The following is a 23985-nucleotide window of genomic DNA, read 5'->3' as shown; positions in this document are numbered from 1 at the left end:
AGCCCAAAGGCTGGTTCCCCTCTCTGTCTGGCATGTGCGGCCTCCGTGAACTCCTGGCTCCCAAGGAGGAAGGAACAGGCCCATTTCTCCCCACTCGCACCCCATCCACCCACGACTTCCATACTCCTGGAATATGTGCATGGAGACAAAGGGGCAGGTTTATGGGTGTGGACACATCAGCCCCACTTCCACAAAACATAGTTTACAAAACAAATAATCAAGGGCATAAATACTCCTCTAACCAAGCCAGCAGGCTTGCCCCACCTACCTAGAAGTTTCATGAAAGCATTTGAGGATGGTTCCTGTACCTCTAGTCACTGTGCAAAAGCGGAAAGGCACACCTCTCCCCTGCCACAGCAGTAACAGGGTGGCTGGGCCTGGGAACTGTGAACACACACGCCGCCCATTCCCTCCGACTCCTTGGCATTTCTCCCCGGCCCCACATCCAAGCACGTACATCTGGATACGCACCAGGCTCGTGTTTATTAAGGCCCTGTCTGTAGGGGCCCCTGACCGCCCAGCAGGCTGGCTGTAAGCTCTCGCCTGAGTTCTCTTTCCTGTCTAACCCTGAAACAAGTCTGGTGCAAGGAGAGAAACAGAAGAGGCCTTTTTGCTGCTCACAGTCACTTTCTGGAACATTTTAAAATCTCAGTCTTGAGAAGCCACCAGGGAATGACAGCCAGCCTTCTTCTCTCTTGACCACCTCCCCCTTCAAGATTCCGGCTCGGGGACTGGCCAAAAATAGGTACACCATAGAAGCCTCCCTGCACACCAAAGTGACACCCTCACCCACCGAGGGCAGACGGTCCCACTCCCTGGCAAAGTGCCAGGAAAGATCACTAGCCCCTCTGGGTCTTCCCCAGAGGGGCTGAAAAGGAAGGAAGCCAGGCCTGAGGTCTGCAAGGCAAGGCTGGGAGCAGGGTGAGGGCACAGCTACCCCCTGGGAAACCCCAAGATTTAGAAACCCAAATGCCACTGAAGGATGGGGCCAGAGGCAGAAAGGAAACAGGAGGGAATGAGAGGGGACGTCAGCACAGGGCCTGGCACGTGGCAGGGGCTCGCCCTCTAGGGGTCTAGGGGCCGGCATCCCTGGGAAGGACTCATAACCGGGGAGAAACTGAAGGTCAGACAGGTGCAGAGGGTACTTCCTGCAGGCCAGGCCTACCACATCTGGCTTCTTCTGGACTCACCAGGTCAGGTGTGCGGGCCACCCCCACTGCTCAGCAGACACCCTCCCAGCTGAAGTGAGAAAGGCCTGGGGGAATGAGGGGCCACCCTGCTTCTCAGGCAGCGTGGGGAGGGGGGTGGCAAGAACCTCGGGGAAACAGCACCCAGGAAGAGATTCTTCATCTTCTCTCCCTCCCTGGAGACCCCAACACCTGCAGGAGCCCTCACCCCCACTCACTGCGACCTCTCTGGGAGAGGGTAGAACAGCTAAGCTGGGACTCTGGCACTAGGCTGAGAAGATATGGAGAGAACAAGGACAAGCCTCTGATTTCTCCCGTCAACTCCCATCGCTCACTGAATTCTAGGCTACAAGAGTCTGAGGCAGAGACATGAGAAAGCATCAATCCCTGCCACCCACGCCAGGCTCGGGGCTCCGCCACACTTCGGCCTTGGAGGGGCAGAGGCTCAGCAGATGCCCCCAAAGGAGACTTGGGGCCCAGAGTCCAGATTCACGTACATGGTCCAGCCACGAAGGGGTTAAACTGCCCCTGGCCTCTGGCTTCACTGAACCCCACCCCACTCCCCAACGGAGGGAGGAAGTGGCAGAGAATCAGGGCTTGTGTGAGCCCTTAAGAATTCTAAGAATGTCCCATTTCCCTTGGGGGGGTGGGAGGGGTTGGTGGGGGAAGAGGATCCGTGGAAGCTAATAGAAAAGCAGAGGCAGCTGCAGACAGAAGAGCCAGGACCAGGCTGTGACCCTCCTTCTACCCAGGGGCAACCTTCCCAGTGCCCCAGTCTCTCCCGGAAGGGACAATGTCCAAGCTGCTTCCTTAGCTGGAGATTTTGGTTAGGAATCTGTTTCTCCAGCACCTGGCACAGGTTGGCATAGAACAGCTGGCAGGCAGTAAGTGCCTGATGGATGTCCAAACCCCAGGGACAAGACACGGCGGGGTTAAGAGGCAACTGGGGTGCTGTCAGCGAGAGACAGCCTTTCAAAGGAGTTTCAGCCCCCCAGACCTTTTAGCCGAGTCCCATGGTTCCCCTCCTTGGTGAACTTCAGCTGCGAAGAACCTCCTAACTGAGAAAAAGCCAGGACTCAAGTCAGATCCAGGCTTTTTCTGAATTTTCATTTTGCCACTACTTAGTGACTTACCTTCTAAAGCCCTCATCGGCCAAGGGTGCCGTGAGGTCACACACACATGGAAGCCCCCACGCGGAGTTTACACTTGCTACATAGGAAGTCAACCTGAAGGCGGTGAATTTTCTGGAACTGCCCAGGATGGGAAGGGGGTGTCCCGGATGGAGTCGCACCCCACCTCTCCCTACCTCCCTGCAGCAGGACGGGTGGCAGGTCCCAGAAGGTCCCAGCACAGCAGGAACAAGCCCCAGCCAACTTCACTGGGAAGGACAAGGATTCTACAGCCAGGAGGGAAGAGATCTGCCCCTGGGGCCAGGCGCCCCCTGCAGGCTGCGCCCCCCCCCCCCCTGTTCTCAGGGGGCAAACATCAGGAAGGGCTAGAGCCAGAATAGAGCCAGAAGCCCCCAAAGCCTAGGGCCTTGACCCTCTGACAGGGCGCAGGGGAGAGAGAGAAATGAGGGAAGGCAAACACAACAGGGCAGAGTACCTTCTCAAGGGCCACACAGGGCCCCTCTCTCGCAGTGGGGCACAGTGGAGGGAACACGCTTGCCTGGCAGAGAGCAGCATGGTTACTGGGTCTGAACCAGCCTCTCACTGGCCATGTCATCCGGGGCGAGTCCATTCCCTTCCCCAGCCTCAGTGTCCCTCCCTGTAAAATGGGCCTATGAGCTGCCCTTACTTCATCCTGCCCAGGTGAGGACTAAAGGTGATGAATGCTTATTCCTGCGACAGTGTTGGGCAATATCCCCAAACAGGAGGGAGAAAGGGGAAGGGGGGAGACTCACACATTGCAGTAGGGGATAGGAGGGGGGAGGGGGGCGGGACTCACGCGTTGCAGTAGGGAGTCTTCTCGTAGCCCTTGTAGTTCTTCATGTTGAGTGTCATCTTGCAGGTCTCGCAGTGGAAGCATGCTTTGTGCCAGAACTGGGGACAGAGGCAGAGGGAGCAGAGCTATGAGACACTAGGACTCAGGGAAGGGGGACTCGGGCCCTAGGAAGGAGCACTCCGTCCCAGGGACTGGATCACAGCCTCAGGTCACAGGCTCCGGCAGACATGCTGGCTGAATGGGGGGAAAAGGCCCCCAGAAGGTTGGTTGCGCCTCCCCCAGACCACTCCTGCTACCACCCCCCCAGCTGGAGAAGCCTCATTGCTGATGCGAAGTTGCAGCAGGACGGGCGTTGCTAAGAAGCCATCGCTGCTGAACTTGGAGGGGCAGCTCTGTGGCCTTGCAAGGTCTAGAGAAACGGGAGGCGGGCCCGGTGGCCATGTCCTGGGCAGGAAGCCTGGCACGCCTTACTCCCACTCCAGCTCCACCCCCACCGCAAGCCTGTTCCTGCTGTCACCTCCCACCTCCTTGGGGCTCCCTGTGACCACAGTGGGGTGAGTGCCCCAAGCTCTGGTCACCACACCCGTGCCCTTTCTACCTTCCCTCACCCTTCTCCCAGTCCCGGCCAGGGAACTGGTAGGAGAGTCCCCCACAGGGGCTCTCTCTCCCTGGAGGCACTACAGAGCTCTGCTTGGAGGCGTATGCCGCAGGGGGGACATCAAGTCAGGGCCCAGGCCTCCAAGCCATTTCCATGTCTGTAGAGTGAAAATAGTAACAATGAGGAGTCAATGAGAAATTACCTACACAAGGGCATCTGGGTGGCTCAGTTAAGCCTCTGCCTTCGGCTCAGGTCATGATCTCAGGGTCCTGGGATCAAGCCCCACACATCGGGCTCTCTGCTTGGCGGGGAGCCTGCCCACCCCCCTCTGTCTGCCTCTCTGCCTACTTGTGATCACTCTCATGTCAAATAAATAAATAAAATCTTAAAAAAAAAAGAAAGAGATCACCTATACAGCACTCAGCACAAGCACTCAGCTTGGTCTCTCTGGAACGTTAGGTGCTGGGCACTGCGACAGGTATAAACCCACCCCCCGGGGCTCAGCAGCTCCCAGTGGAGGTCTGTGTGTGCTGGGGAGCGAGCGGGGGGGGGGGGGGGGTGCCTCTACTGGCCCAACCACAGCTACAGTGCATGTGCAAATGAAGGGAGCAAACCATGGGGTGGGACAATCAAGGCGAACAGGGTCCAAGACCAGGAGGGAAGGGGGACGGTTGCAACAGAAGTGCCCCCATCCTGAGAAATGCTGATCCTCACTGGCAGGCAATCCCCTGCCAGGGAAATAGAGATCCCGCCCCAGGCAGCCCAGAAAGAGATCAACACCAACCCAGAGTCCAAGCTTCCAGGATCCCAGAATCTGGGCTATCTGCTGACCTGGCTGGCCCCTCTCTGCCCCATTTCCTAGTGGTCAGAGGAAGGCACTCCTGACCCCTCAGAACAGGCGGCCGGAAGCCAGGGAAAGGCCCAGGGGGAGACTTCTGGAGGTGCCCAGCACAGAGCTGGCTCTCAGCCCTGTGTCAAGGAATTCCCCCTCGTCAGGGCTCTTCAAAACGCGTTGCCCCGCCAAAGGGTGCTCCTGGGTCACTCTGGAGGAGGGGGCAGAAAAATGGAAGCTGAGAGGCTAGGATACCACCTCCTCGACCCTGCCCCCCCCAACCAGAGACCAGTGGATAATCTGGAGGTAAGCGCCACTTTCCCTATCAAGACTGGACCAAGGTGGAGGAGTAAATGAAGTGGTAGGAGGAGATCCACTCTTTTTTTTTTTTTTTAAAGATTTTATTTATTTATTTGACAGACAGAGATCACAAGTAGGCAGAGAGGCAGGCAGAGAGAGAGGAAGGGAAGCAGGCTCCCCGCTGAGCAGAGAGCCCCACGTGGGGCTCGATCCCAGGACCCCGGGATCATGACCCGAGCTGAAGACAGAGGCTTTAACCCACTGAGCCACCCAGGCGCCCCAGGAGATCCACTCTTTAGGGAAGAAGGCCAGCAGAAAGTCTGGAAGCAAAGGCATGGCTGCTGTCAGCCTGGCCTTTACCCCCACCTGGGCCTATCCCAGAGCCCAGCCCCGACTCCTCCCAGTACAAAACCCCTACACACACAACCTGGCTGGAAAACGAGGCCAGGGTAGCCCCGGCCCCCAATCAGTGCCCCCCAGTGACAGCCCCCCTCTCTCCCCCGGTGCCTGGGAGGTGCTGGCAGAGTGCCACAGCCCTGTCACCACCCAGTCTGCCGGCCTCTGCCTGCCTGGCCTCTCCCTGCCTGGCGCACAGGCCCCTTGCCTGGGCCTCCACCTCCCCCCACCCCCTCGGGGGCCTGCCAGGAAAAACATTCTCTGGAATCCGGACCATGACCCACTTTCACACACACACATACGCAGGAATATGCACTGTCCTAGGACTGGGGACCTCCAAAGTGGCCTCCCGACTGACTTGGGGGAGACACAGGGCAAGAAGGAGACGGCCAGGTCCCTGCACGGGGGGGGGGGGGGGGGGCCCCTCAGGAAGGGGGCAGGGCATACCGGAGAGGCTGGGGGTACAGGAGTGCCACAAGAAACCTCCCAGCTGCCTTCTGGAGGAAGGGGAGCCCCCAGGAGGGGAAGGCGCCCATTTCCATGGACGGTTCATCCCCCCTCCCCCTCAGAGACCCCGTGCTCCGTCGCAGAAGCAGCAGTGGGGGGGTCTCAGGGATCATGGACTGACGGCCTCCAGCGACACTACTGAACTCAGGCTCCCCGGCCACAGAGTGGTCTCACAGAGGTGAGCGGTGGGGGCGTGCGAGGGACGGGGTGACCCAGATGCAGGCTCCAAGCCCGGCAGGGAGAGCCGCTTCCAGTCATTTCCCTCCTCCCTCTAGGGGAGGGCTCCAAGGTTAAAGAAAATCCAGTAGCTCCCGCTACTGTGTCCTCTTTGGAAAGGGGAGGGGAGGAGTGGAAGGGGGAGCAGAAGATGGCCCCGGGGGGCCAAGTTGGGGCTGGGGACCCCAAGGGGATCCCAAGATGAAGGGCGCCCCATCCCTGTTTCCAGCAGGTCTGGTGAAGGACGCAGGGAAATCAGTCAGTACAGCCCCACAATGACCGGTCTGCCTCCCTCTGCTGCCCGGACAGCCCTGGCCCGGAGCCAGAGATTCCCCACCCTTTCCTGGAGGCCCCAGGTAAGATTTCAGAGAGGCAGGCCTGAGACTCTAGCCTCAGGGGAGCAAAGTACATCGCTGGGCACTGCTCTAATCCTTCCTGCTGCCTGCAGGAAGTCCACTGTTTCCCAAAAACCAGAGCTGGGGGGGGGGCAGTTGGAACCCTCTCAGCCCCTCTCCAGGCTCCAGAGGTGCCCACAACGCTCCTCCACCTGCACCTCCAAAGCTGCTGTCCGCTCCACTGCAGACCCGTTCCACAGGAAGGCAAATGGAGGCTGATGCAGGCAGAAGCCAGATCCCCCCCACAGCCTCTCTCTCCGGAAGCACCATGCGGGGGGGGGGGGGGGTTCTCACAGCTCTGGGGGAGCGGGACGTGGCAAACCTCAGGTCACTGTGCCTGGAGCTCGGCACCTTGCCCTCTGCGCCCAGCCCAGGCTGCCCCGGGTGGCCATGAGTCAGGGTTAGAGGGTGAAGCCGTCCCCTCCCTTGCTGTTGTCAAGGGTTACAGAGCCTCCCTCCTCTGGGAGCAACACCAGCTATACCCTGGCCAGGCTGGGGTCACCACCCTAGCTCTGCCGGCCACCTGGGCTACTGGCTTAAAGGCAGAGACCCTGGCCGCTCCTCCCCAATTCTCGAGGGGGAGATTACCATTCCCTGTGCCCCAGCTCTACACAGGAGCCCAGGCCCAGAACATTCCTCAGGCCGGGGTCAGGAAGTGGACCACTAAGGACATTAGGAGACGGTGTAAATCAAAGTACCTTTTGCAAATACAGAACAGACAGAAAAGCTGAGCACAAAGAACATTAGATTTGATTTCAGCTCTGGCTGAGGGGGGACAGCCACATGATGTCGGAGCCTCCACGGAAGGGGTTCATAATTTACAGGAGCAATCACATCTGTTTTGTGAAGACGGAACCTGGCGCGTCAGTCAGTAGTAGCTACTGATGGTCACGACGATCGTGGGGTGCGCTGAGCTTCAGCTAGGAAAGTGGGGCACCGCGGCTCTCTCTCGCGTCTAGCCCAGCCACCTTCTACCTTGCTGCCCTCTGTTGCGGGGTGGCTCAGACCACCAGAGCAGAGCGCCCTCCGGCCAAGGTGTTCGAAGGGAACCGAGCAGTCCACCAATCCTCTACCCCTCCTGAATGTCTCCACCAGTTTTCAGGGTCCTGGCGAAGTAAGCCAGGGGACAGCATCCTGGACAGTACAGATCCCCAGATACAAATGCTTCCCCAGCAGGGTCCGGGACAAAACTCCAACCTTCTCCAAACGTCGAGGACGTTCTGAGACACAGACTCCCCTCCTCCCCAAAGGCCCCAAAGCAACTATTCAGAGAGCCTGGCACAAAGCAGGTGCTCAATAAATATTTGCTGAATGAATGAGTGAATGAGGTCACCCCATTTCTCCCCCAACTCTAAGCCTAGAAGTCCTCTGGGAAAGCACATTCTGACCTCCCTCCTCAAATGCCGTCATCAGCAATGCATATTTATTCAACATGCAAAGCATGCTGGGAGCTGCAGGTTGGGGACAGGTTGGGGGCAGGGTGGCCATCAGAGGTGACACGGCCTTTACCCACCTAAGCCTTTGAGAGATAAGGCTCAGGGAGAAGAAAAAGCTAATAGCAAGGACGTCGCTTGTGCCCTCGGTCACAATGTGAGCTATGTACCATAGGGAAATCATAGTGAAATGTGCCTAATTTGACTCTCTCCTATAGTAAATGGGAGGCCTTGGGAAGTTGGTTAGCAACCACACCTACGAGACGGAATGCTTCCCCCTCCCAGGTCTCATTCCCTCCCAGGTCTCGGTCATCTGGGTATCAGGTCCCTAGTCCAAGTACCTGTCCTTAATGCATTGAGAGAGTTGGGAGGAATAAGTCTTACACCTGAATATTCTAGGCCTCCTGCTCAGTGGGGGGGGGGGGGGGTCTCCCCAGGGCCGCCACCTGTAAGGAGGGCTCTAAAAAGGAGGAGGAACCAACTTCCACTTCCCAGGGCAACCCCACCTGAATGTCTTCTTCTAGCTAGGGCAAGAGAACCCCTGCAGAAGCACCTTATAGAATCCCTACCCCCTCACCTCTGGCACCCAGCACCAAAAGACATTATAAGGGAGCTGGATGCGGGGCTGGACCGAGTATCCCAGAAAGACAGGCAGGACACGACCTGCACCACATCCCCTGCAGGCACTTTAGTACACTGCCCCACCTCCAAGGAAATGACATCATTCATACCCATAAGACAGATGATGAATACTGAGGCCTAAAGCCATTGATAAAGCTGGTGGGAGCAGACCCGGAACTAAGACCAAGTTTCCCAACTTCTGGCCTAGCAATCCCTCTGCCTTATACAGGTGAACGAGCCTGCAGCCTCTTCCCAGTTCATGACTATGGAAAGAATGGGGGGGGGGGGGTTGCAGCACACAGAATGCAGCAGCCAAAATAGGCAAAACCCCAGTGTGCAAGGACAGTTAGCTCTTCAGCCTGTGCCTTCAATCTCAAGTCCTGCCCCCCAGAAGCTGGCAGGGTCTTTGGGAAGCTCAACACCCCCACTGCTTATGCCCACAATATGGCCCTCCTCTTCTCCTGCCCAGCCAAACCCAGGAAAAACAATGAAACAGCAGAAACACATACATATGCCCATGTATCCCATATGCCCATGTATCTCCTTCCTCCATGAGCAAGTTCAAATTTATTTCAGGACCTGGAAGCCCAACTCCCACTGCCCTGACTCAGAGGCTAAAGATCACTGGGGAAGCTCCAATCCCAAGGGGGAGGGAAGAGACAGAAAGTAGCCAATGAACTATCCTTTCCCAAACAAAACCTGGCTCCAGGTGCTCAATGAAGTTGGCCCCAGGGCTCTGCACCCCTCTTCCATCCCATGCCCCTCAACTCCTACCAGTTCAGACAAATCAAAGGGGTATTTGGATCTGGGGTCAGTTTTGGGAGGTGGGTGAAAGGCCTGCCAAGGAAGGAGACAAAAATCAGAGAGACTTATCCTCCAGAGTGGGGAGAAGATGCAAAGGGGAGGAGGCATCGCTTTAGGATCTTAGGGAGCTTACAAGGCCAGATCTCACCCCAAACTGCTGGAAACACCCAGTTCTACTCTTCACACCCCTCCAAAAGTATAATAGCAACCAGATGAACAAGTCCAACATGGATGGGGTGGGGGGGTGACGACGCGTAAGGGCCCCTAGGGGACCGTGAATTTCCAGAAGGCCACCTTTCTCTCTCCCTAACACCTCCCCCTTTTCTTGGCTTCCCCTGAACTCAGCCAACCCCACCCTCCAATGGGGAAACCTGCTTTGAAAAGTTAGCTCTTTGTTCTACAAGCCGGTCTCAGGCCCTGAGCACAATTTCAGGAGATCTCTGCAAAGCACCCTCCACCCACCCTACTCCAGCACCCGACCGCGCCCCGCTCTGGCTGGGCAGCCCAGCCCCGGGAGTTGGCTTCTAATTTGAGGTGGGGGCTGGGAAGCTATGGAGGAGGTCCGCTAGTCCATTAAGCGCGGAACCACCGAGTGGGCTGCAAGTCGTCCAAAAAAGGGGGGTCTCGCAGTGGGGCTTGGGTCCTTATTCAAAGCCCAGTTCACCAGATGCAACACTCGCCGGCTGATAGCCCCCGCCCCCGGTCTCCAGGCCATGAAGTCCGGCCATTTGCGGCCAGAGCTGACGGTTTCGCTGGGCCCCCCAGCTGCTGCCCCGCCCCCCCGTCGCCCCCTCCCCCTCCCCCAGCGCCCCGCGCTTCCGCCTACTTGGCGCTCAGCGCGGCGGGGAGAGGGAGCGGCTGTCTCCTCTCACTCTCCCGGCCCTAGGGGGCGGGACTGCACCCCTAACCTTCCCCCACCCCCCACCCCGGGGCCTTGCCACCCTACTCCTCTTCCGTCCTCCCAGCCTCAGGGCACAGAGCTCTACTATTCTCCAGTAGTGGCTGCCGCCACGCGTGGACTCCTTGCCGCGCCGCAGATCTCCCGGTTTCCTGGCTGGGGTCTGTCCCCACACCCCATGACACCGCCCTCCGTCCCTCCTCCCGGGATCGTGGGGATGAGGCGGCACAGACCCGGCCCTTCTCTCCTCCTCTAATCCGAAGCATTGCTCGGGGATTGCAACGACGTGCCTACCGATCCTGGGCTCACCTTATCCAGACAGTTCACCTTCTCCGTGGGGTACACGATCTTGCCGCACCGGGCGCAGTTGGGATTCATGGCTCCGGGAAGGGCTGGGGCGGGGACGCCCGAGCTCGCGCGTTCTCTTTTCCCGGAGCGAGCTGGCGGGAGGCGGCCGCGGGCGCAACTACTCAGTGAGCGGCGACGGCGGCTGGAGCTAGGAACTGGCCTCCGCCTCCGCCCTCCTTCCCCTAATAAACACAGCGGGGAGGAGGGGCTGCACCGGGGCGGGGACGCGCCGCGGGCGCGGGCAGGGGCGCGCACGGGCGGCGCGCTTCCCGGGCGACGTGGGGCTGCGCGGGGGCGGATTCCGGGGAGGGTGGCGGGGCCTGGGGTGCGCGCCTAGGTGCGTCCCGAGGGTACCCCGTGCGCGGGCGCTCTCTAGCAGAAGATGCCCGCGAGAAGCGCGCCCGGAGGCCAGGGACTCGTTGGCGCTGGAGGAGGCGCGCAGCCGGTCTGGCTGCACATCTGGGGCGCCCGGACTGCGAGAGGCGGGCCAATCCCTCGCACCCGTCGAGGGTGGGGGCTGGAACCCTTCCGAACGCGGGACTGGATTCACCAGATTCGGGGACTTTCCTTTGTGCTGGTCGATACCTGGCGTGAACCTGCGGACGGAACGGGAAGCCCCTACCCCGCCCCTCCGTTAGCCTCCCTTCCCCCACATCCTTTCCCACATTTGTAGGGCGGAACTGGTCCCTACAGCCCGGACGCGGCGCAGGGCAGCCCTGGCCGGTTCTTCTTTCCCTGCGCTCTGCCTTGCAGCTCTCCTGGGGTTCTCCGGGTCCCGACACCTTCTGTTTTCCGCCTGGCCCCCTTTCTTCCTTCATTCCTTTCTCCTTGGTCTTACTCCGTACCCTCCGTGTAGCAGTGTTTTAGTACCCAAAAGAGCCATCTCCGGGCGCAACAGCGGCGTGGGGGTATAGCTCAGTGGTAGAGCATTTGACTGCAGATCAAGAGGTCCCTGGTTCAAATCCGGGTGCCCCCTTCGTGGCTTTTCCTTCACCTTGAGATGAGCATTTCACGAATTGGATTTACTGTTGAATTGGATCCTAGGTTGAAAGAAAACCCAAAGTTGATTTACAAATGCCTTCCTCATTTTCCTAACCTTAGCAGAAAGCTTTCGATTTTGCTTTGTACTCAGCTGAAGGAGGAGGGCGTGCGCGCACAAATCAAGTTCAAAAGCTGCAGCTCCCTATTATCCGTGCCAGAATTGTCACTATCTCTGCGGCCGCCGCCAGCAGCCTCAAGTGTGTCAGGCAGTTCGAGGCGCCCGGGTCGGAGGACAGGATTACTCCCCCAACTTGGCTTTCCGTTTCCGATGGGGGAGGTGGATGGTCAAAAGAGGGAAACCCGCAAACACAACCTTTCCCCAACTTCAACTTTCTTTCTTAAGTCAGGTGTCATGGACCTGCTGTATTCACCCCTCCCTATTGTTCGTGACACAGGCAGAGGGAACGCGCTTCAAGAATGTTAAAACGGCGAATGCACACCCACCGGCTCATTTTAATTTACAAAAATAAAGTTACATCCGGATGCAAACAGATATATACCGATGCGGTGACTCTCAAACTCCAGCGTGCGCCAGAATTACCAGAAGACCTGGTTGAGTCCCGTTTCTGAGCCTGGAGGGGAACTTCAAAGAATTTGCATTTGTAACCAGTTCCTGGGGGCTCCCGCCGCTGGGGGTCAGGGGCCACACTTTGAAAACCACTGAACTAGCACTAGGAGGCAATGGAGTTTCACAACCTGAAGGTAGGCCAGATATCTCCGTTGGCTTCCTGACTGACAGTTACCATTGTTGGGTCAGGGGGGAACGATGTGTGAAAGCAGCAAGGGCGGCCCCCTTGACTAGGTTTTGCCCAAAAAAAGGAAAAATAAAGGAGAAAGGGAGAGACATGCTGCCTGGGTCAGGGGGCAGCTGTGATATTTTAAACCCGGAATCTGATTGAGTCATCCTTGGGAGCCCCTGGGGAATCCTCCCCCGCATTTTTCCCCATGGCTCTCATAACTGTGAGAGGCGTTAAAAGCCAGGACATGGAGACTGAGCAGAGCCCAATCCCAAGGAATAGCCAGCTTTTCACCCCTTTTCTGGACACCAGGCCTCAGGCTTACCACCTGCACTTTTGTCAGACCAAAGCCCACCCTTTGAATAATATAAAGAAGGAGAAAACCATATACTTTTGACCTGTCTTCTGTCTGTGCTAGGACTTAAACTTCTCAAGCACATAAATAAACCTTCTGAATGTGGATTCTGTTCTCCTAGTCTCCTCCGTCAGAATATGAATAAGGCTAAGTAATATTAACTCCCCCACCGGCCACTCCACTGTTACCACCCCCCCCCCCCAAAAACCAACCTGTAATTAACTTTAAACCAATAGATCTCAGTCTCAGAGATGAAAATAGTCTGATCCCATCTTTCACCCACAAGTGGGCTTCTTGCCACTGCGTTGAGTTATATCCTAAGACTGGACAGAGTAATAATCACTATTCAACCTCTGGGATGTTAACTGCTTGCTTCTCAGGTACAAGGAAGCGGTACCTGCTAGGTGAAATCAGCCAAGTGGAAGAGACGGGGATTCCAAAGAGTTTTGCATTCAGAACCTGCAGATACTGGGGTCACACCTGAACAACATTGGGGTCACACCTGAACAACTATGAAAAACAGTAAAGTAACCAAGGGGGCACCCGGATTTGAACCGGGGACCTCTTGATCTGCAGTCAAATGCTCTGCCACTGAGCTATACCCCCTCTGCTGGCAAGGACTTGTTAAATACTCTTTACTGCAATCCTAAATTTTTCATCTTGAAAATTCTTTGTTGGAAGTTTGTTTCTTCCTGCTAGGAAATACTGAATTTTCCAGTAAGGAGGAACAAAACTAAAATACCAATTGAAGATGTGACATTTTGAAAACATGTGAAGTCAGGTACCAATCTGCCTTTTCCAAAACAGACTCCATCTCTTTACCCAAAGAAGTCAGAAAACAATCTTTTGCAAAACTGGATAGGGAATCCTTTTCCCTGGTCTCTCTAAGAAGAATACAAATACCAGCTAGCAGGACATCACTGGGAGACGTCCCCTGGCTATACTTTCTAGTGGTCTCTCTCTCTTTTTATGGAGCAACTACTCCCCTTTAGGTGCAGAATATATTTTCCGTTCTCACTCACACCGAATTAAAAATCTAGTGAAGACAAACCAGAAACTAGAGAGTTAGGATCTGAAAGACATGAAAGGGACACTTGGGTACCTGGGAAGACATGCTTTCTAAGTAGCGAGAATGACTAATGCCATGTCCCTAGAGCCAGAGTGGGAGGAGAGGTGGACAAGGGAAGGATAATTCTAAAGAGCTGGACAGGTAGCCAGGGCCAGTGAGGGCCTTTTAACCCAAGGTAAGGAGTTTGGATTTTATTCCAAATGGATGGAAAGGCAGCCATTGGGCGGTTTTAAGTGGGGATTTGAAATCATCACCCACACTTCTGAGGGCAGGATGTATAGGGATCCAAGAATGGACATAGAAAATACATGCAATGAAATATTACGATGCCTTGAAAAAGCAGGAAATTTTGCAGTATTTGATGACATGGGACGTTATGCTAAGTGAAATGAGCCAACCACAGAAGGACAAACACTGAATAATTCACCTAGATGAGGTATCTAAAACAGTCAAACTCATAGAAGCAGAGAGTAGAATGGTGGTGGCCAGGGATGAGGAAAGAAATACGGGGAGTTGCTAAGCAATGGGTATGAAGTCTCAGGTATACAAGAGGAGTAAGTTCTAGAGCTCTGCTCTACAATATTGTGCCTATAGTTAACAATATTGTATTGTACACTTAAAAGTCTGCAAAGGGGCATCTGGGTGGCTCAGTGGTTGAGCGTCCGGCTCTTGGTTCCATTTCTGCTCAGGTCATGATCTCAGGGTCGCGAGATTGAGCCCCACCTCAGAGTCTGTGCTCAGAACAGAGTTTGCTTGAGATTCTCTGGCTCTCCCTCTCCGCCTCCCCCTGCTTGCTGACACCTATGCACACACACACACACACTCTCTCTCTCTCTCTCTCAAATAAATAAACAAACAAATAAAATCTTTAAAAAATCCGTGAAGAGGGTAAATCTCATGTTAAGTGTTCTTACCACAAAGGAGAAGAAGAAGATGGACACGGAGAGACAGGTTAGGATTCTCTTACAGTAGTGGAGGTGAGAGACAGTGATGGTGTCTTAGACTAACTACAATAGTGTGCTTACTTCCTATTGCCGCTGTAACCAACCATCACAAACTTATTTCCTTAAAACAACACAAAAATATTATCTTACACTTCCGGAGGTCAGAATTCCAAGATCAAATTTACGGGGCTAAACTCAAGGTGTTGACGTGTCTATATTCTTTTGGAGGCTTTAGGAGAGTCTCAGTTCCCTTAGCTTTCGCAGCTTCCAGAAGTCACCGGCATTTCTGGGTTCATGGCCCCTTCCTCCATGTCCAAAGCCAGGGTAGTATCTTCTCGCCCTCTGATCTCCGCCACATCCATCCTTACATCTTCTCTCTGTCTCTGACTCTAATCCTCCTGCTTCTCTTTTAGAAGGACCCTTATGATTCCATTGAGCTTATCCACATTGCCCAGAATAATCTCCCCAACTCAAGATTCTTAACTGCAACCACATCTGTCTTTTATAAGCTAACAGATGCACAAGGGGTTTGGGACATGGACATATCTGGAGAGTCATTATTTAGCCTACTGCCATGGGAACAGCAGAGCTGGAGAGGAGTGTGGGCCTCCAAATGGGCCACGGAAGGAGAGTTACATGCTTCCTCCACTTTGGATGGCTTGAGGAAGAAGAGCAAAAGAGAAGAATCAAGAGTGACTCTTCTTTTTTGTCTTCCCCATCTGGGTGCATGGTGGTGTGGTTTCCTGAGATAAAGAACACCGGGAAAGGAGTAAGCTTAGAGGGGAAGAAAAAATTAAGTTTCTTTTTAAAACTCTTACACACAAAGTAAGACAGTATAGCGCCCTGCCCTCATGGACTTCACATGCTCAAATGGCTCCACGTGTTAAGGATGAGATGCCCCATAGATATCGAAGAGGGGATGGTAAGCATGCAGTTGAAGACCCAGTGAATTCTGGGGACCAGGGAGAGGTCTGGACTGGAAATGTAATTCGGTGAGTTGTCAGTATACAGTGGAGAGTTGAGGAAGGAGGAAGTCAATCCCAGAAGTGTGCTAGACTTGGCTCATGCTGCTTCTGAGAACTGATGACTGGATTTTCAGGAATTTTAAAAGCCAGTTGACTTCCTTGTGGTAGCTTGAAATTGGCAGGTGGAAATATTTGCACCGCGGGAATTAGCAAATGCTATAAACCAGTTCCTTTGAAGCCAGTTGTTAGCCATTTACCAGCACACCACTGTTTCTGACTGATTCTGATTTTCTCCAAAATGGAAGAAAGAGGCCAGCTCTTCAGCGAAGCGAGTGAAGAGAGATAAGATGTGGGAGGTTGGAGACAGGAGAAAGTATGTGAAATAGACATTTTGGAGACTGAGAACGTGAACCTAGTCAGCCAGTGGTGTAGGAATACTAGACGGGGAATCCTAGCCTTTTTGAGATTGATGAGTTGATGCAGGCCTTGTGAGCTCTTCTCCAACAAAATTCAGCGGCTTGAGTGCTAGCTAGGTGTAATGTGATGGTTGAGTTTAGTCAGGACTGGTTTGGTTTGGCAAGTACCAGCAAGGGCTTATAATGAACCAGGCAACAGTGCCAGCTACTCTGGGAAATCAAGGAGGAATGCAAAGTGATCCCTGCCCTCAAGGAACTTACAATCCAGTTGGAGAACCAAGATACGTACTCCGGGGTGGGGGGATTGGGAGGTGGGGGGGGGATTGCTGACAGTCAGGAAGGGAAATGTCAAGTAGCAGAACTGCAGAGATAGGTCAATGATGTTGAAAGAAATGAAGTCACTGGCTTTCTTAAAAACGGGTAGCGAGAAAGAAAAAATGTGCAGGCGACCACAGCTGTACAAAGCAACGGAAGGGCTTTCTGATGTAGGGGAAACCTGTTGATGTTTTAAGAAACCAAGGGAGAGGAAGTGACTGAAGAAGATACGGAGAATGGGGACAAGAGAGGCTCTTCTGGTACAGGAGCAGGGAGGGTCTGAAGAAGAACAGGAGAGGCATTTCCTCTTTTGCACAAAGCACTGGACTGGGGATTTAGGACAGCTTGGGATGCAGGCAATGCACGGAAGAATTCCCAGACGCCAGAGGTAAGAAAAGCCTATAGCTGATGGAAAGAGGGAATCCCATCTACACGCAACTACGTAGAACCTTCAAGCCTGGGTCAGAGCAGGCCTCACCTTCCTCCCCTGCCATTTGGATCCAGAATGGCTCTGAAATCTCATTTTGGTTCTTTGCATCACCCCCAGGAAACCTGAAACAGTCAATGACAGGTACTAAACTATTATAATCACTGGAGGACTGGTCAGCAAACACTACAATTAAAGTATAATCCCTCTCTCTCCAGCAGAGGGGGTATAGCTCAGGGGTAGAGCATTTGACTGCAGATCAAGAGGTCCCCGGTTCAAATCCGGGTGCCCCCTAATGTCTTCACTTTTAAGCCTTACCACCAGAAGAGGAGAGAAAAGAGATGCAATACTAACCAAGCAGGCATCCTCCTGTCCATTCTGCAGTGCTCTGTGAGTACAGAAAGTAATAAGCTGCAGCACCAAGGATTCCAGATTCTAATACCTGAGTCAACGTGAAAACAGAGCAGTTACTCTATAAAGTGCGAATGTCTGCAGTCATCCCAGGGTTCTCCATCGAGGTCAGTGGTTCCCAAATGGTCTGGAGGGATTTCTTCTGGGGGTCTCTGAGACCCTTTGTAGCAAGAGAAAAGCTAGTTTTATAAGACTACATGATCTGTTTCTTGTTTTTTCATGAGTACACAGTAGAGTTTTCCTAAGGCTGCCACAGTGTGTACTATCACGACAGATTAAGTGTGGGAACATGAAAATCCAGGTGCCTTCCATTAAGCCAGACATTAAAGGGATCTCCAAAAGCATATAAAGCAAAGTCACTCTTCTCATTAAATTATTTTTGTTTGGAAACATGTATTTTTCATGTTAAGATGGTATGTATTTTTTAATAGGCAGTGGACTTATTATCCTCAGTGAATTAACAAATGCATAAACATTTCACGGTATGTTTGTTTTTTTAAGGATTTTATTTATTTATTTATTTGACAGAGATCACAAGTAGGCAGAGAGGCAGGCAGAGAGAGAAGGGGAAGCAGGATCCCTGCTGAGCAGAGAGCTGGATGCGGGGCTCCATCCTAGGACCCTGAGATCATGACCTGAGCTGAAGGCAGAGGCTTTAACCCACTGAGCCACCCAGGCGCCCCAACATTTCACAGTTTTCATGGCTAGTCTGGTCAATGTCAGTAGATACAATCTACATAAACAAAAACTCTTTGGGGTCCTCAATAATTTAAGAATAATTTAAGAATGTTAAGGGGTCTTCAGATGAAAATTTGAGAACCACTACTCTTTTTTTTTTAAAGATTTTATTTATTTACTTGACAGACAGAGATCACAAGTAGGCAGAGAGAGAGGGAAGCAGGCTCCCCACTGAGGAGCAGGATCCTGAGGTCATGACCTGAGCCAAAGGCAGAGGTTTAACCCACTGAGCTACCCAGGCACCCTGAGAGCTACTGCTCTTAAGTAAAGAGATGGCTCAGGGGAGAGCATCCTGGGGTTGCAAAATGGCGCAGGGAAGACATGACATTTGAGTACAACGTTGAAGAACAGACGAATAAAGCAAGAGCCCTGAAATCCTAAGCAATTTGGTGATTCTGGAGAATGAAGTGTAAGAGGAAAGGTGATTGAAGATGAGGCCAGAGAGAAAGTAAGCCATTTCAGGAGGAGATGCCCATACTGTGCTAAGGAGCTTGGACTTTATTCTTCACGCACTAGAAGGCCAGCACGGGGTTTTAAGCAATGGAATGTTACGGTCAGACACTGGTGGTAGCACCAACTGAGAAGACTAATACAGGGGAACCTGGCTGGCTCAGTTGGTAGAGAATACAATCATTGATCTTGGGGTTGTGAGTTTGAGCCCCGTGTGGGGCCCATTGTTTACTTTAAAAAGTAAAAAAAAGAAGAAGAAAAATGAATACAGTCAGAAGAGCAGATTTCCTGGCAAAATGAGGATTTCTGTTTTGGACATGCCAGGTTTGAAGTGCCTGTGGGGTGGAGGTTTCCCAATCACCATTTCCATACATTAGTGAGAGCTACGTGGAAATGTCTGGGCTGGAGATATAGACAGGTGAGTGGTTAGCATAGACACAACTGAAGCCATCTGGTTGGACGTGATCACCCAGGGGAATACAGGAGGAAAGAGCATAGTGGCTTAGAGACTGTGCTTGGGAATCAGCCAGATGTGGAGTGGCATTCCAGCTCTGCCTTGCACAACCTGGGTGATCTTGGACACATGACTTCACCTTTTCATTTCTCCATTTTCTTATTGGTGAAATGAGAATAATAATAATACCTACATCACAGGTTTGTTGGGGGGATCCAAGAAGTCACATTCTGGTAAAATGTTTAACTCAATGACTAGGACTCAGTAACATTCCATAAATAGTAACTTCTATTGTTTTTTTTAAATATTCTTATTTATTTATTTGACAGACAGAGATCACAAGTAGGCAGAGAGGCAGGCAAAGAGAGAGATGGGGAAGCAGGCTCCCTGGTGAGCAGAGAGCCCGATGCAGGGCTCGATTCCAGGATCCTGAAATCATGACCTGAGCCAAAGGCAGAGGCTTTAACCCACTGAGCCACCCAGGTACCCTGTGACTTCTATTATTAGCAGCATCATGGAAAATATGAGTGAAGAGTGTTAAGAAGGTGGGAATGGTCCCAGCATGGAATGCTGTGGAGGTCAAGTAAGACACTTGGATTTTGAAAATGAGTAGGTCACGGTGACCTTTCTAGTAAAATTTTTCAATATATATCATTTCTAGTATAATTTCAGTCATATAGTGGGGACATAAGCTACAGAGAAGGAATGTGTGCATGCAGGAAATAAGGAAGTAGAGACCAATGATTTCCCACTGAAATGACCAAAAAAACAATAGCATTGGAAGGATGGGCAGCCAATAAGAGCGCTGTAGGGAACATTTTTAACACCAAAAAAGATGAAAGAAGATAATTCCAGAATAATAAGCAGTCCTTTAAATTGAGCAAATGTAGCTTTATAAGAAATGCTGTATTTTCCAAATATTTCTAATTTTGCCATAAGCGAATGAAAACTTCTTCATGAAAGGATGTTGACATATGGAGATGATCAAGATTGATTTCTTCATTTGTTCAGCAACAATTCAACATGTATTTATTGAGCAAGGCCCCATGCTAAGAGCTAGGGATATACTTTTTTTTTTTTTTTTGACAGACAGAGATCACAAGCAGGCAGAGAGGCAAGCAGAGAGAGAGGAAGAGAAGCAGGCTCCCCACTGAGCAGAGAGCCCAATGTGGGGCTTGATCCCAGGACCCCGGGATCACGACCTGAGCCGAAGGCAGAGGCTTTAACCCACTGAGCCCTCCAGGCGCCCCCAGGGATATACTTTTGAACAAAAAGGATGTGGACCCAACCTTTATGAAGCATATAGACTAGTTATAGACTATTTGGAGGGGGGGGGTGTAATTCAACAATCTTCAAATATATATATTTATGAATTGTAATAAGTAGTACGAAAGATATGAAATAAAAATGCAGCATGTTAAGACTTATGACCTAGAAAGAGAGTCAGGGCAGATTTCCCTAAGAGAAAGTTAAGCTGAAATCTAAAAAATCAGTAGACATGTTGTACATGACGAGGGTAGGCAGGGTAGAGTACTCCAAGCATGTGTGAGGCCTGTGGGTAGTCAGGAGTATGGGCACCATGCTAAGAAAAGTCAACGAAAAAGTTAACTCACGGGGTGCCTGGGTGGTTCGGCGGGTTAAGCCTCTGCCTTTGGGTCTGGTCATGATCTCAGGGTCCTAGGATTGAGCCCCACATCAGGCTCTCCTCTCAGCAGGGAGTCTTCTCCCCCACCCCATCACCTCGCTTTCTCTGACTGCCTCTCTGCCTGCTTGTGATCTCTGTCAAATAAATAAAATCTTAAAAAAAAAAAAAAGCTCATGAGAACAAGAGCAAATGTAGTGTAAGGCAAGGCTGACAAGAATAGGGCAATATCAGATCAGGGCCTAGCAGGCCATGATATGGATTTTAACCTTGATTCTATGAGCCCTAGAACCACTGGAGGATTTTCAGGAGGGCAACATTGTGATGTTTGTATTTCAGAAAAATTATTCCTGGCCATTGTAGGAATAGTCAGTGGGTAGAGGGAGAAACAGAGGTCAGGAGGTATGCTAGGAGGCTTCTGAAGTAGCTTAGGTAAGACATGGACCAGGGCAGTACTAGAGGAAATAGAAGTGGATAGATATGACAGGCTTTTTATTTTTTAAGTAATCTCCATGCCCAATATGGGACTCAAACTCACAACCCTGAGATCAAGAGTCACATCTCTACCCGCTGAGCCGGCCAGGCACCCTCATAATGTTTAGGAGACAAACTGAAAAGAACTTGGACAAGTAGCTCCAATGGGACACCTGGATGGATGGCAGTTCCATTTACCAAGAGAGACTAATTTGGTAAAGAAATCACACATGGAATTTGGTGGAGAAGTGAAGGAGCGTGAAAAATTGGTAGCTAGAGAAGCTGGCGGGATCAAGTGAAGGCATGTTAAGAGTGGTAAGGGAGATTGATAAATGTACAGATTTATAGACTTCTTAATGTTGAAGTGCCCCAGAGCTTAGCTCATGGTCTTTATTTGCCCTTACTTCTTCTTTTCTTTTATAAATTTTTTATTTTTTTATTTTTAAAAAATATTTTCAGGTTTTTTTTCTTGCATTTTTAAAAAAGATTATTTATTTATTTGTCAGAAAGAGAGAAAAAGCGAGTGAGCACAAGCGGGGAGAGCGACAGGCAGAGGGAGAAGCAGGCTCCTCACTGAGCGGGGAGCCTGATGTAGGACTCGATCCCAGAATCCTGGGATCATGACCGGAGCCAAAGGCAGTCGCTTAATCGACTGAGCCACCCAGGCATCCCCAGATTTTTTTTTCAAGATTTTTTTTAAAAATTTACTTATTTGGGGCGCCTGAGTGGCTCAGTGGGTTAAGCCTCTGCCTTCAGTCATGATCTCAGGGTCCTAGGATCGAGCCCCACATCGGGCTCTCTGCTCAGCAGGGAGCCAGCTTCCTCCTCTCTCTCTCTGCCTGCCTCTCTGCCTACTTGTGATCTCTATCTGTCAAATAAATAAATAAAATCTTTTTTTTTAATTTACTTATTTGACACACAGAGAGAGATCACAAGTAGGCAGAGAGGGTCCTGGGATCGAGCTCCGCATCAGGCTCTCTGCTCAGCAGGGGCCTGCTTCCCCACCCCGCCCCTGCCTGTCTCTCTGCCTACCTGTGATCTCTGTCTGTCAACTAAATTAAGAAAATAAAAAACAGTATTAATACACATAACATATAAAATATGTTATTTGACTGTTTATGTTATTGGTAAGGCTTCTAGTCAAAGTAGGCTATTAATAGTTAAGTTTTAGGGGAGTCAAAAGTTATACATGGATTTTTAAAAAAAGATTTTATCTATCTGCTGGACAGAGAGAGACATGGTGAGAGAGGTAACACAAGGGGGCGCCTGGGTGGCTCAGTGGTTTAAGCCGCTGCCTTCGGCTCGGGTCATGATCTCAGGGTCCTGGGATCGAGTCCCACGTCTGGCTCTCTGCTCTGAAGGGAGCCTGCTTCCCTCTCACTCTCTCTGCCTGCCTCTCTGCCTACTTGTGATCTCTCTCTGTCAAATAAATAAATAAAATCTTTAAAAAAAAAAAAAAAAAAAAAAAAAAAAAAAAAAAAAGAGAGGTAACACAAGCAGGGGAAGTGGGAGAGGGAAAAGCAGGCTTTTTGCTGAGCAGGAGCCCAATGCAGGACTCAATCCCTAGACCCTGGGATCATGACCCAAGCTGAAGGCAAACGCTTAACGAATGAGCCATCCAGGTGCCCGTATACATGGATTTTTGCACGCACAGAGGGGTTGGTGCCCCTAACCCCAGAATTGTTCAAGGATCAACTGTACACCTATATACTGACAACTCCCAAATTTCTAGCCCCTTCTCTTCAGAACTCCAGGCTAATAGGTCCAATGTATTATTTGAATCTTGTTCGGTTGTCTTATAGACATTTAGCTACAGAAGCCGGCAGGGTCAAGTGAAGGCATGTTAAGAGTGGTAAGGGAGATTGATAAATGTACAGATTTATATACTTCTTAATGTTGAAGTGCCCCAGAGCTTAGCTTATGGTCTTTATTTGCCCTTACTTCTTCCTTTCTTTTATAAATTTTTGATTTTTTTATTTTTAAAAAATATTTTCAGGGTTTTTTTGTCTTTCTGTCCTGTTCTTTTTTTTTTTTCCTGTCCTGTTCTTAACCCCAAATCTCTTCCTTCCATAGTTTTCCCTATCCCAGTTGATGGCAATGACATCTTCAACTTGCTCAGACCTAAAGCCTTGGAGACATTTGACTCCTTCCTTTTTTTCCACACCTTGCCTTTTGTTGGCTCTACTTCCAAAACATATCCAGAATCTGACCACATCACATTACCTCTCCTGCTACCACTGTAGTCCGAATCATCTTCATTTCTTTCCTGGGTATTGCAAGAGCTTCCTAACACATCTCCTTATTTGTAACTTTGCATCCTCTCCCACACTCTAGTCTCAATTAGAGTGACCCTTCTGATATATTAGATCATGTCCCTCTGCTTACCATGGGGCAACAGTTCTCCATTCCAGTCCCAAAATGCTGAAGTCCATAGTGGTGTACAAAGCCATATACAATCTCATTCCATTACCTCTGACCTTCTCTCCTACGACTCTTCCCTTCACTTACTCTGTCTGGTCACATTCACTTCCTTGCTGGTCTTCATATAGTTTAGGCACACTTCTGCCTTGGGCCCATTCATTGGCTGATGACTCTCTCCCCTGTTCTTCCCAGGCATTCATATTGCTAACTCCTTCACCTAAAGTCTTCACTTTAATATCAACTTCGTCCATGAAGCCCACCGTGACCGTATTGTTTCAAATTGCAGTTTGCCCCTATTCTACTTCCTGATACCTGATACTTGTACTTTTCCATAGTACACATCATCATCTTACATGATACACTGCAGTTATTGTATCTATTTAGTGCGGAATATCCACTATCACTGCCACCCTTGCAGAATCCTTAAGGGCAGAATGTTGAACTGGCGTTTTTCCCTGATGCAGTCTAATATATACCCATGACGGTACCTGGCATAAAGTAGGCGCTCAATAAATGTTTGAATGAATGCATCCGCAAAAGCAAAGATGCCAGAAGAGGAGGTTGAAGCTGTGAAAGGGGTAACTGATAAACCAAGATATCTGAAATACAAATGAGTCTGGGACCAAACATACATAAATGGAATTATC

The 23985-nt window shown here is 51.3% G+C and overlaps 1 protein-coding gene and 3 non-coding genes across 5 annotated transcripts in view; 2 read left to right on the top strand and 2 right to left on the bottom strand.

Annotated features, from left to right (window-relative positions):
• Window positions 1-10653, bottom strand: part of LASP1 (LIM and SH3 protein 1) — a 38524-nt gene extending 27871 nt beyond the window's left edge. Inside the window, exons 1-2 of one of the 2 annotated variants that reach the window (XM_045984139.1) lie at window positions 10441-10653; window positions 3135-3229 (exon numbers count right to left, since the gene is read on the bottom strand). In XM_045984139.1, coding sequence (XP_045840095.1) covers window positions 3135-3229; window positions 10441-10509 — 164 coding nt within the window. In that variant the 5' untranslated portion in view covers window positions 10510-10653. Of the gene's footprint in view, window positions 1-3134; window positions 3230-10440 lie in introns of those variants that run through there. The other variant, XM_045984140.1, reaches the window with a different exon arrangement.
• A 730-nt stretch (window positions 10654-11383) lies between these two features.
• On the top strand, window positions 11384-11455 carry TRNAC-GCA. The gene has a single exon. It is a non-coding gene; the product is annotated as a tRNA-Cys (tRNA).
• A 1691-nt stretch (window positions 11456-13146) lies between these two features.
• TRNAC-GCA lies at window positions 13147-13218 on the bottom strand. The gene has a single exon. It is a non-coding gene; the product is annotated as a tRNA-Cys (tRNA).
• A 3752-nt stretch (window positions 13219-16970) lies between these two features.
• TRNAC-GCA lies at window positions 16971-17042 on the top strand. The gene has a single exon. It is a non-coding gene; the product is annotated as a tRNA-Cys (tRNA).
• The last annotated feature ends 6943 nt before the right edge of the window (window positions 17043-23985 follow it).

Source organism: Meles meles, chromosome 18, assembly GCF_922984935.1.
Source record: "Meles meles chromosome 18, mMelMel3.1 paternal haplotype, whole genome shotgun sequence".
NCBI classification, from domain to species: domain Eukaryota; kingdom Metazoa; phylum Chordata; class Mammalia; order Carnivora; family Mustelidae; genus Meles; species Meles meles.
The sequence above is the reverse complement of the archived record's forward strand: the minus strand, read 5'-3'. Positions and strand labels throughout refer to the sequence as shown.